The sequence below is a fragment of the Hermetia illucens genome, chromosome 4 (assembly GCF_905115235.1).
Source record: "Hermetia illucens chromosome 4, iHerIll2.2.curated.20191125, whole genome shotgun sequence".
In the NCBI taxonomy this organism is placed as follows: Eukaryota; Metazoa; Arthropoda; class Insecta; order Diptera; family Stratiomyidae; genus Hermetia; species Hermetia illucens.
In genome coordinates, this window is record NC_051852.1 from 136,044,920 (window position 1) to 136,058,157 (window position 13,238).

At 46.4% G+C, this 13,238-nt stretch overlaps 1 protein-coding gene across 1 annotated transcript; it reads left to right on the forward strand.

The window, feature by feature from the left end:
• The first annotated feature begins 3,207 nt into the window (after window positions 1–3,207).
• On the forward strand, window positions 3,208–6,873 carry LOC119655706 (periodic tryptophan protein 2 homolog). Its single transcript, XM_038061724.1, has 13 exons — window positions 3,208–3,323; window positions 3,389–3,501; window positions 3,562–3,785; window positions 3,842–4,122; window positions 4,183–4,693; window positions 4,752–5,004; window positions 5,065–5,404; window positions 5,460–5,605; window positions 5,665–5,812; window positions 5,872–6,106; window positions 6,160–6,321; window positions 6,378–6,594; window positions 6,658–6,873. The coding sequence occupies exons 1-13, from the start codon at window positions 3,306–3,308 to the stop codon at window positions 6,851–6,853; spliced, it is 2,844 nt and encodes a 947-aa protein (XP_037917652.1). The 5' UTR covers window positions 3,208–3,305; the 3' UTR covers window positions 6,854–6,873.
• The last annotated feature ends 6,365 nt before the right edge of the window (window positions 6,874–13,238 follow it).

The window sequence follows — 13,238 nt, forward strand, 5'->3', positions numbered from 1 at the left end:
CCTCGCTAACTTGCCAGGACATGTCATGTGATAGAGCAGATCCCCTTTCCGATAAGTGTTTACATCACCTTCGTTAGCCAGAACTACATCCAACTGTCACCTTTGGACCTCGTCCCCTTGCCTCGTGAACAAGATCATCTAACAGGTCTTCAAACTCAGGCTGTGTGAGGCTTTGTGGGGCGTAACAGCTGTATACGAATATACCACTTACTTTTGCCAACACAAAGCCACTAGCCGCCTGACCGATGCTATATCTTATGGCTTGACGACCGAGCGCCCATATAGCCGCTCCACCAGTCAAATCTGTGACCCATGCACCACCGTCAAGATTTCTGTACGGTTCACTAATGATAGAAATCTCAATCGCGGATTCGTATGTGGTCTGCGCAAGCAAATCTTATGCGACCCTGCAACGATTGAGGTTTATTTGTATTAACCTCATTTTTTTACTGCAGTTAACGCCTTCCTAAATTCCGGGCATTTACCACTTCCGGCAATATGCTGGTTATCCCGCCTCTGCTTTCCTTAGCACAAAATGCATTTGGAGTCTCTATTCCACTCCTTGGCAATATGTCCTTTCTCCCCACACCTTCGACATCGATCGGACCTATCGATGCCGCTAGGACATGCCTTCGCGAAGTGTCCAAACATTAGGCATTTGAAGCACCTCTTTAAAGAGATCTGCTCCCTTAGTCGGCTACCAACCCATCCAATCCCAACCATCCCCACGGCTAACAACTTCTGCGGTGTCTCCACTGGCAGTCGCATTGCGGCCGTTTGAGTACTACCATAAGCTTTTCTTAGGCTCACGATAGATTCTTCGCTGAATTCCTTCAACTTGAATTGTTGCTTCAAGGCAGTGCAGATCTCTTCTCTGGATGTTACCTCATCGAGATCCTTGCACTGTATATCACCCTGACATTCTCCCCAAGTGAGTTTATTTGGTTACTAAAGCCGTCAGTTTTTTCCACGCTGGATTTTTTCCGCTCAAACATCCCCTTTCTGACTCCTTCGGATTTTGCTGACATTTCCGCCTAGGTTTTTTAGTTCGGGGTCAGATTTCACCTTCTTCAGTAGCTCTGCATACGTTAGATGTCCTCTGCTGAAGATTACAATTGCTTCCGGGCGAATTCTCACCTTTGTTTTCTTGTTCCTTTTTTTGTTCACGACCTTAGTCCAACCACCGTTCTTATTTTCCTTCAGTTTCGCTTCGCTAGCTGGCGTCCCTACTTTGGGCATTTTGAGCCCTTCTGAACTTTTAGTTGCGTTTGTTGGACTGGTCAAGACCCCTCTTTTCTCGCACTCGCTTACTTGATCGAGGATCGATGACCTTGCGCTTTGATGTCACTTAGGTCGCCTGTGGCTTTTTTTCTTCTTCCTGCGACCTATTGTAAAGCACTCTGATGGATCTCACCATGTTCTTAATGACTTGGCACACGCTGTGCTTCCCCTTGATGGCAGCTCAACTATTTTAGTCCCAAGCTGCAAAAAGGTAGTTCTTCTGGATTAGGGCTCTGTTCTCGGTGAGTCTTGGCCCGATTACTCCTTTTACTGACTCCTTCACCTTTTTCAATTGCTGAACTCCCAGGAGCTTTCTCTTTTGCCGGCTTTGGTATTGGTGGAGATCGTAAAATTGATGAGCTTCTCCTGAATGGATTTATTTGCTGCTGCTGGGGTACCTCTTGATCGGATCCGATGGGTGTTGAAAGCGCCTTTTTTTTGCTAGATATCTGCTTTTAGCCCTTCATTCTTTGTCTTTGCAATTGGTGTTCTTGGCAGAATTGTGCTTCGTTTGAACACCTCCTTCTTCAAATCTAAAACACTTGTAGCATTAAATGCCACAGTGGTCAAGTTGTCCACCACCAGGGCACTGCGGTCGAGGGATATCGACGGCCGGGAGCCCGCTTGTTCACTCCCAAAGCCGCCGGTACTGGGATTCCGAGCCCCTGCACCGTAACTTTACTCCTTCTCAGTTCGCCCATGTTGGTTGTATTTTCTGGGTGTCCTTCCCATAGCCATTTTGGTCCACGCACCAGAGATGACCAAACACTAGCCCATGCACAGTCAGAAAAGAAAAGTGCATGAACATATATTTACACATCAATAGGTATGCCCCTGTCCGCCGCCTCGGGTGGCGACTGATGGGAGATCTGGCAAATCCTAACAGACACTGAACAGACTGGGCGGCACGATCAAGGTCAACCTCCTCTGGGTTCCTGCGCATAGGAACATAGAGGGGAATGAGCGTGCTGACGGATTGGCCAGGCGGTGCTCCTCTCTCGGCAGACCTTCGGCGGGTACAGTCTCGGTGTCTACTCACACTACTTAGCAGCCGCAGGACTCAGGTGGCGAAAGCTTACCAGCTTTGCCAAATCAAGGAGGATGTGGCCCGCTTAAAACATAGTCCAATCACGAGAGTTCCTGTGCCAGACACGTGCAAATGCATTCAAGATTACGGCAGTCTGCACGAGACACTGGTCCATAGGGGACCATGCCGCCAGGCTCGGCATACCATCCAATTTGCATTGCCAAAGCTGCGGGGAGGAGAAAGGCGACCGTCATGCACTTTCTTTTCGATTGCCCAGCTCTAGCTAGAGTCAGGATACAGACACCGGGTAAACCATTCTTTGGAGGACCTCAGAGAGATTTCCAGCTGCAGAGTGGGAGAGCTGCTTTCCTCTGTGAATGGCACAGGCTGGTTCTGAAAATTCGATTCGGCTGGACTCTGCTCTCGTAACAGCAGTCCCGGTCTTAGGAGTTTGTGGCATCAAAACTGCGCACCCCAACGCTAATTAGGCTCCTCGGAGCGGTCACTGATGCCTATCTACCTACCTACTAGAGCGCCCTGTGTCCGCCGTCCACTTGATAGCTAACCGGACGAATTGGAGGGAAACTTTCTCCCAGGGCAGATGTGAGGTACCTTCTGACGAGTTGCTTTTGCCCTTGACTAAACCGTGTCGTCCGTATTTTTTTAACTCTGAGTGCTAGCACAAAAAAGGGTCCATAGGACGGCGGACTCAAAGCTACAGCAATTCCAAAGAAAAAATCACTAAATATGCCCTAATTCAGAATTTTAAATAGTCGTCGTGAACTGAAACGAGCACTTTTGGCCCTGAAGGTCTTTTTCTCAGAGAAATGCTATTGTGAATGCTCACAGCTGTCATTCATGAAATCAAATTAAATTCCATGGGTGTATGCACACGTGCTGACAAACGTCAAGTTTTGTTGACAAATGTGTCGTCTTGTAAGCCGCGACTCAACTTAATTTTCCGGTGATTTTTGTTTCATAATTAATAGCGAGAAGCATGAAGTTTTCCTACAAGGTACACGTCGAGAGTTTCCTTCGTTATTTCAAAGAAGTCATCCCGCGACATTGTTTTATTTTCAGTTTTCTAACCTTCTCGGAACGATTTATCGGAAAGGCAACGTTACCTTCACGCCGGACGGCAATTCGATAATAAGCCCGGTTGGGAACAAGCTGACAATCTATGACCTTAAAAAGTAGGTTACTGCGTTTAATACGCTGATCCCGGGGTTAATGTCAATATTCTGCCGTTTCAGCAACAAAGCGCAAACTCTGTCACTCGAGAGCAAATTCAATTACAATGTGGTCGCCCTTTCGCCAGACGGTGCTCTTCTGCTCGCAGTCAACGAACAGGGAGAAGCCCAGCTCATTAGTATGGTCTCCTGCACGGTAATCCACCGACACAAGTTCCAGAAGGAAGTGCAGTGCGCCCAGTTCAGCCCCGACGGTAGACACTTTGCAGTTGCCAAGGACAACTCTGGTAAGTAAGGGATGCAGTAGGATTCGGAGCCTTCCCGGGATAACTCTTGTGTCCAGTTTTCATTTTCCGTAGTCCGGGAGAAATCACTGGCGAGTACAACCCTTTTGTGCTGGAACGGCACTTCTACGGGGCCTATGACGACGTTGTCTGGCTGGAGTGGTCGAGCGACTCTCGGTTTCTGGCTGTTGCGTCGAGGGATGGTTCCACCAAAATCTGCGGGGTCGGATACTATAACAACTTTAGGACGTACATGCTCGGGGGTCACACTGACTCAATCGTTGGATGCTTCTTCGAGAAGGAGAGCATGCACGTGAACACATTGGGCCGAAATGGACAGGTACCGCGATGGGTTTCCGCTTGAGTCCCGTCATTGATAACCAACCTGTTTGATTTCCAGCTAAACATTTGGGAATGCAGCCTGGAACCATCCGATCTAACTCCAAAAGACTTCAAAAAACCTTCCGAGGAGCCAAACGTGAAGAAGCAGAAAGAAGAATCCGAGCCGGACTCGGAAGACGACATCGACAATCAGGACGCCATTGAGCGGAAGGAATCGGACACTGCGGAGAAATTGGAATTAGTTAGCAGCGATCAGGAGCCGGGCAACTCGAAGAAGCCGCATCCGTTCTCTTATAGAAAGTTGGGACGACACTTCCTGGCGATCGAAGCGAAAAAAGAAAGTTACGACGCTCATGTGACCGCTGCCACGTACCACAAAAAGACGAGAATTTTGGTGATTGCCTTCTCGACAGGCTCGTTCTTCCTCTATGAACTCCCTGACGTGAATATGATCCATTCGCTGAGCATAGCCGGTCACGCCATAACGACAGCTGCCTTCAATGCAACTGGTGACTGGATTGCCCTTGGCGCTGCCGGGATAGGACACCTGTTGGTGTGGGAATGGCAAAGTATTTGCTCCCTTTGCTTGGTAGTTGTGCAGTTTTACAATTTCAGTCCTTTTCCTAGGCGAGCAGTACATCATGAAGCAACAAGGACACTCCAGCGAAATGAATTGCATATCCTACTCGCCGGACGGTCAGTACATTGCGACGGGAGGCGAGGATGCTAAGGTGAAACTGTGGAATGTAACCAATGGATTTTGTTTTGTCACCTTCCACGAGCACTCGAGCAGTATCACAGGAATTGAGTTTGGAAACAGCAAGAAGTTCCTGGTTAGCTGCTCCCTAGACGGAACTGTCCGGGCCTATGACATAATCAGGTGAGTTTAGAGGCAATTCTATCCGAGATTTTGTCTGGACCTCGCAGATTTATACTTTAGGTATCGCAACTTCCGAACATTTACATCCCCACGTCCAGTTCAATTCGCGTGCGTAGCTCTCGATTACTCCGGCGAACTGGTGGCGGCAGGTGGCCAGGACGTTTTCGAAATCTATTTGTGGTCCATGAAATTAGGGCGTCTTCTGGAGATCTTGAGTGGACACGAGGGTCCCGTCTCGTCAATAGCATTTTCTCCCAATCCAACGTCAACAGCTATGGTGTCGGGATCGTGGGACAAAACCATTAAAATTTGGAATTGCCTGGAAAGTTCAGGGGACCACGAGACAATCGACACTTTGTCCGATGTAACTTGCTTGGCATTCAACCCGAATGGGGAAGAGGTATGACAGATGATGTTTTAATGAAGTGGTTTGTGCAGGAAAACTTTCCTTGCAGGTGGCGGTCTCAACACTGAATGGAAACATTTCGATCTTTCACCTGAAAACATCACAGCAAATTGGCTCAATCGAAGGCAAAAACGACTTGGGAAGTGGCGTATCGGAGGTTGATATGGTTACCGCGAAGAAGAACCTTGAAGGAAAGTAAGTATTAAATACCGAGAGAGAGCAAGGAAAGGAAATTAAAAATCGGTTTCATTCAGAGCCTTCACATCCCTAACCTACTCAGCCGACGGGCAATGCCTTCTAGCCGGGGGTAAGTCGAAAAACGTCTGCATCTACCACGTCCGCGAGGCAATTCTTCTGAAGAAGTTCGAGATCACTCAGAACCACAGTTTCGATGGTTTGGATGTTAGTGAGAATATTGTACGATTTTTTGTGGAAACGACTACAATATCCTCACTTTTTAGGATTACATCAATCGTCGCAACATCACCGAGTTCGGAAACATGGCTCTGGTGGAGGAACGTGAACAACTTGAGGGCGGTAACGTAGCGATTAGATTACCTGGTGTTCTTAAGGGCGACATGGCTTCCAGGAATTTCAAGCCAGAGGTTAGGGTGTTCAGTGTTAGATTTTCTCCCACAGGGCAATCATGGGCGGCAGCGACAACTGAGGGACTTCTTATATATTCGTTGGATAAAGGTAAATAATTTTAAGCAATTTTACAGAATCCTGTCTTTAACTTGCTGTAACAGGAGTTGTTTTCGATCCGTTCAACCTTTCACTGGAGGTCACCCCCAAATCTACTCGTGAATGCCTCAGGAACGAGGAATTTTCAAACGCACTCATTATGGCATTGAAACTCAACGAACCGGTCTTGATTCAAGAAGTTCTCGAGAAAATTCCATTCAAAGAAAGTAAGCTCACTCTATGTCTGTCCATAAAAAGGAAATTCTAACAAATCCCATTCCAGTCGACCTAATATCATCGAATTTATCCCACGAATATGCGCACAGACTTCTTCAAAACATTTCAAAGCTACTTCAATCAACCCCGCATGCAGAGTTCTACCTGAAATGGGCTTGTTGTTTGCTAACAGACCATGGCAACAAGGATAATGTGTTCCAGCATCAGACGTTGCTTTCTTTGCATGAAAGTCTGTCGAAAAAATATGAAATGTTGAACAGAATGTGAGTTTGAGAATCGCATTTTCAGTAACGTCGTGATTAGACTGAATAATTTGAACTTTTCAGGTGTGATTTTAACAAATATACGCTGAAGGTTATCCTCAGTTTGCCAAAGAAGGAGGCGAAGTCAAGTGCGACGAATGGAAATCATGAAGCGGAAGATGAGAATGAAGAGAATTTAGTTTTAGTTAGAAATAATGAAAATGGGAATGAGAGTTCGGATGAAAGTATGAATGATAGTAATGCGAGTGATAGTGACTGAGAATAAAGTAAAACTATGAACCTTTTACTTTTTTTGCATGTAGATTTCTGTGTGTAGACTCGTCTTCTTATTTAGCCTTTGTCCCGTTCAGTAGCAGGATTGGCTTGTGTTTATCGGTTGCGCCATTGCTCGGTCTTTTTTTTTTTAGGTAAGGAAGGTGAATGCATTTACGCACAGAGTGTTGGACTCCCGGTTTGGTACATCGTCGAACTACCCACTAAACACCTCCCCATCGTCAGAGAGCTAGCCTGGAAGCGTTTGTCCCGTTACTTCGGACTAGTCCCCGGACTTTCCCGCCTTGCGGAGTCTTCAAATCATGGAATTCCTTTCACCAACGAGAAGGACTCGGAGGAAAGGAACTGTCAGCACTCCTCAACATCTCCTCCGAAATGTTGTCTGGAGAGAGATTCCCTGTGTTTAAATAGAGCTGCTGACGAATCCTATCCCCCTTTAAACAAGAAAAAAAGTGTAATGGGCGTCGTCCACAAGTCCATTGCAAAATACACAATCCGGAAATCGCGCCTTTCAAATCTTGTGCAGGTAAGACTGAAAACCTAAATGCCCACTTAAAAATTGAGTAAGGGAATAGTCAGTCTGACCATGCTTCCGATTCGGCCACGCACCTAAGTTGCCGATGAGCCGTGCAGTCCATTTACCTCTAGTTTCATTTTGCCAAACGAGTTGCCACTCGTCTAGGATGCGTTGCCGTTCTTCACGAGCAACCACCTTCCTTGGCTCATCCCCCTTGCGCTTGTATATGGCTTGACGCACCTTTGCAAGAAGGGCAACGAGGATCACTCCCGCGATCACCACACCGCCGGTTCAGAGACAGTGCAGTACGCAGGCGGCACCCACAAAGCTCCCCCCTCTGTACTTGCGCGAGACGCTTGCCAAGAGCGTCAGCCCATACCTCTCCGCCGTAGATCAGGACACACTACGTTGAACTCATCAGAAGATGTCGCTTGCTAGACGTAGAACCCTCAATTTTTGCCATTAGCCCACTTAACGCCACAACTCCAGTTGCAGCCTTGTTCGCTGCTGCTTTGATTTGCCGAAAAAAGTTCATCTTTGAGTCAAGAGTCAGCCCGAGGTACTTTAGCGCTCGTTTTGACTCAATTGTCGACTCGTCGAACGATATGGGAGGCAGGGTCGGAATTCTCGTTTTAGTCAAGATGACTACTTTGGTTTTTTCCAGTGCAAGGTTGAAATCATGAGTAGTCATCCATCCGCTGATCCGTCGCATCAATATGCCGAGTCTGCTGTGCGCCTGTTCGACAGTACGTGCCGCAACAAGCGCGGCGACATCATCTGCATAACTGACCAGGTGCGACTCTTCTGGCATGTCGAGTTTAAGTAGACTATCATATGTAGCGTTCCAGAGGTCCGGCTCTAGGATGGATCCCTGTGCTACCCCCGACGTGACCTCCATCCTCCTCTGACCCTCTAGCGTTTCATAGAGCAGGGAGCGGTTCCTCAGATAGTCCTTCAATATCCGTAAGAGATAGTTCGGCACGTGGAAAGTATTGTCTAGTGTGCCTAGAATGTCTTTCCATCTTACGGAAATAAAGGCATTTCTGAAGCCAAGCGTTACGAGGAGCACCACCAATCGAGTTCGGCGGCTATGTGCCTCCGCTTGTCGAACGACATCCATGACTTTCATGACATCATCAACTGTGGATCTCCCTGCTCGAAAATCGAACTGCCGTGGAGATAAATCTCTGGCAGCGCGTATCGCTCAGCGAGTCTACTTCTAATGAGCTTTTCGAGCACTTTTCCAGCAGTGTCAAGCATACATAGTGGGCGGTATGAAGACGGCAACTCAGGGTCGCCTTCCCTTTTGTTGATCACCGCAAGCCTCGCACATTCCAACGAGCAGGGAAAGTGGGGGAAAGGGTTTTTAGGGAAGCGTTGAATTGCTCGGTCATACTCCTGATCTAGATAGAGTTAAGAGACTCACTATCAAGCCATCGTTGTTTCGAATGGTTTTTTAATCGTTTCCCATTAACTTCGACTCTTAAGCGGTTATAGTCTCGTCAGGAATCTGGAAGCAAATCGAAAATGGAGTTTCCTGTCACTTTTTCTGATAACTGGTTATAGTTTGTCACTTTTTTGTCAGTTAAATTGGTCAGAAAACACATCGAAACTCGATGGGACACCATCCAATACCATGCAGTCCTGCTGTTTCAGAAAAAGGCACAGAGAAAACCGCTGAAATTGGGTAGTTGACTGTCCTTGCGAAAGCCGAAGTCTTATCAGGAAATGCGATGCAGTTGTGAAGCGCATGCAAGCTGCAACATACCGCCAGGAAAACGTTACTAAAAGCGTGAAAAATGAACTGATGGAGCTGGAGGAACTCCTGGAGAGTATTTTCTTCTATAAGCAGAAAAAGTGAGCAATAGAAGATGCGCGAAAAGCAGAAGCAATAGCGCAGAGCCAAGGAAATGGCTTTGTGTTGATTCGAAGTTTGGGGTCGTCTATTAATACCGAATTAGACGATGCCGGACTTTCGACGCAGGCTTGATACTCTGGAGGACGCTGTCTTGAACATGGAGTTTGGGATCCTGGTTGGAGGACACTTCAATGCCAAGGAACTTAAAATGGGCATGCCTCATACTCCAGAGGAAAACGGATTCTCGAAATGGCGACGAGAATAGCACTCGTAGTTTTAAACACCGGATCCACCCTAACGCTCTAGCGCCCAAGCTGCGAAAGAAGCATTTCTGATGTAACCTTCGCGTCGCAATCACGGGTGTGACCGGAGAACAGCTCTTGAAACAACAGTAACGGAAATCCTGACATAAACAAATTCATGTTTGTAAACTAGAAACTGGACTCCAGATCTAAGTATAAACAGAATGTCAACATTTCCTACGAAATAGAGATGAAATCGTAAACCGATATATTGGATTAGCATAATGAAACCATATAAATCGCGTAAACGGTGTACTCGCCCCCAGAAGAGTTATATTTGTATTAGCTGGAACCCTATCCAATTAGAAAATGAACCTAATATAATAAAATTTGAATTTGATTCCAACGTAAATTTGTTCTTTTTTTTTTCATCCAATCGCACTGCTCGCAACAAAACCCGTTTGAGGTAGTTGACGCAACCTCTCATTGTGCACCCGCCCGGCGATCTTCCTGTGCGTGGAATATCGTGAAAGTGAACACCGGGAGATTTGTCAAAACGAAGCGCAGCTGACTCCATCGTAAATTCAGTTACAAACCTGATAACGATAGCCCTGGGGCTTCCCTGTCCAGAAGAGCACCAAGATGTGACAAATCTTCTATGTATTGGTGAAGATTCCGCAGCGCAATAAACAGAAGCAAATCACGCTACTAGTAGGACCTAGTCGACGAAGTGGATGGAGATCCATGGATACTTCATAAACTTGTAACGAAAAATGGAAGCTTTGGCGAAACGAAGAGAAAGGCGACCCTGCACTGTTCTTCTTTTCTCTTCAGCCTTTGTCCCGTTCATAAGCAGGGTCGCCCCGTCGTGATCGGTTTCGCCATTTTATTTTATCAAATGCTGGTCCCAGGCCTAGGTAAAGGAGGAGGGTTTGAGGCCGCGTACTTTGTACTATCCTCTGTAAAACAAAACTGAAATGCTGTGATTAGGGAAAGAGATGAATAGAGTATAGTTGGAGCTATTCCACTATACTAAATGCTACCAGATCTCTCTGTTTGCTCTCTCACCGGGTCATGGACCTTGACTAAATGGCTCTGGATTTAGAAAGAGATGTAAGTAAAGTTGGACTGAATCCCTCTCTATCATTTATGAGTAGCGCATCGAAGGTGTGAAAGCATGGTTTCTGCCTACGGTGGGATTAGACTGGATATTACCGGACGCCGCTTTCATTGCCTTGTCTAAAATTTGGAAATGCAGTTATCTCAATGCCAAGATCAAGTTGAAACAAATCTATGCTAGCGCCCTTTCTGTGTGGCTACATGGAAATAGCACATAAAAACTGAACCGCACTATTACTTACAAGCTCGAAACCTTCATCAACAGCTGTCTGCGTCGTAGCACGCAAGCCTGATACTATTTCAAACGAAGAACTTGGTCGGGACACCCGTATGCAATGTGTTCGGAAGGCGGAAATGATAGTGGAGAGGTCATACCGTAAGAAGGGGTTACACCATGCGGTGGAACATACTCCCTCAAGATGGCCGACAGTTGTGTCGCACTTGATGCAGAACAGTAAAGAGAAGGTGTGTAGGCGCTTCAGGAAGTCACTGGGAGAGCGGAAGCGCATTTCAGGTGAACGTGAACGGTGGCACGTAGGTCGTTGACGCGCTGTACCTCACCAAGATGTAAATGGCAACCACATAATTTCTCTGGAGAAAACTAGTATGTTTGCTCCTCCATTGGCCGGCCTTCAGACAAAATGTGACAATATACTTTCCTTTGGCTTACGGATTGATGACTTTTGGTCGTGCAATCCGTCTGTGTTGTTCCTGACAGGTCTCCGCGAATCTTCTGTGAAAAATAGAAAATTTTGTAATATAAACTAACTGAATAGCAGGCTCGTTTTGGACGTATTTGTGCTGAGAGAAATTCTTCGTCTCCCCCTTCGAAATTGAACAAGGAATCAAGTTGCCGAGAAAACTCTGGTCCGGCAGTATCATTTTTTTCTCTCCTCTTTTGAGGGGCTTGTTTTCGTGATGCTTGTGATTGATCAATAAATTCCGATGCACTAAGTTCTAGTAGACCGGACAGGCTCCACTGAGCGTGAATCGCGAATAATCGATCAAAAGCTTTCGAATTGAAAAAGTAGTAATTGGCATTAAACCTGTTAAGCATGAAAATTCCACTCGACTCCTGTGTAGGTATTTCATAAAAAGTTCGAATCCTACTCCACCACTTCCGGCGATATTCCGACCTACATCAGAGGTAGGGCCAACTCAACTCTGTCATAGGTAAAGTTGACGAAAGATAGTCTTCGCGACCGAGTGATAGCTTCCTTCAAAGTTACATGTCCCCAAGACTTCCACGCTATCGTCCAACCTTCCTTTTAGTCACAAGGGGTCTTCGTAAAGCCTTATCAAAAGACCAAGGTTCAAGAAAATTTCCACCGCGGTCACATATCTCATCGACTTTGAATGATTTTCATGATTAAAGACTATTTTACCAAAAATTTAGGGAGCTAATAACCATTCATGTTTCAAGTTAACTGCCTTAGCATTCCAACATATCGTTATCTCCATTACTGAGACCTGAGGTTCTAGATTCCGAGCTCCTCAAAAATTACCCTGTATTTCGTTGTGACAGAGACTGTGCTGCACTTGACAAATCAACCGGCGGAGATGCCCCGATAACTGATGAGTCCCCTATCCGGGAAACCATCTTTTCCTACTCCACCTACGATTCTGTGAGTCATTTCGGAAAGCGTATATCCCTTTATCATTTCCTGTGTATATCTTCGCCTGCCTCAACCTTTTTTCTCTGAACGAAGATTTCTTCGGCTGATTATCAGAAGTCCTAACCGTTTTGTTCCCTTCTTTTCCTTTCATACTGTGGCGAATTTAACCTTCCTATGCTCGCTTGGCCTACTACTCCCGATCTTTCCACCCCAGCAACTTCACGCGCCCTTCCCTTCCTTTATCCACTTTCATGAACACCTCTGCCACCCATCAATTTAACCTTTCGAGAAATCACTTAAATCGCACTCCTAATCTTGCCCTCTCCTTCCTGTACGTTGTCTTTCCCAATTCCTCCATGCTAACCTGCTCTCGAGTTTGATGTTCAGATCACCCGAATCCACTTCTCTGTTGGGCACATGCCCGCCAAGTTTAACTTTCGCAAAGCAAACTTCGAAGCTCTTGGGTCAACCCTGCGGACAATCACCTGGGATCCCCTCCTCTCTCCACTAACGAGTCTTTGTCCTCCTGCTGCAACTATCTTGCCACTGCTTTTCCTCAATCTATGCTCCCTCTCCATCCTCCTCTTTCTTCCCACTACCATTTCCCTCCTTACCGCTCTCCTTGTTGAATAACTCATAGGCAAGCTTGACGCCAATGTTGGCCCTAGTTACGACGGTCTTGCAAATCTGTTTTAGCTTAAAACTCAGTCCATTCCTTTCCATTCTCTATTATTTTCAAAATCCCGAATATAACCATTTCTCTGACCTCTGGAAAAAGGTCCTCATTACCGCCATTCATAAATGTGGTAATCACATTCTTACTGAGAATTACCGTCCCATTTTGCTCCCCCATTCCTGTTCCAAAATTTTGGAAAGGGATATCAACGACAGGTTTTTCGGCCTATTTGGCCTCATAGTAAAAAGCAACACGACTTTGTTAATCGTAGGTCCACTGCCTCCAACTTGTTCGACCTCACTAACTTTGTGGCCAAATGTCTAAATTCCCGACTGGAAGTGCA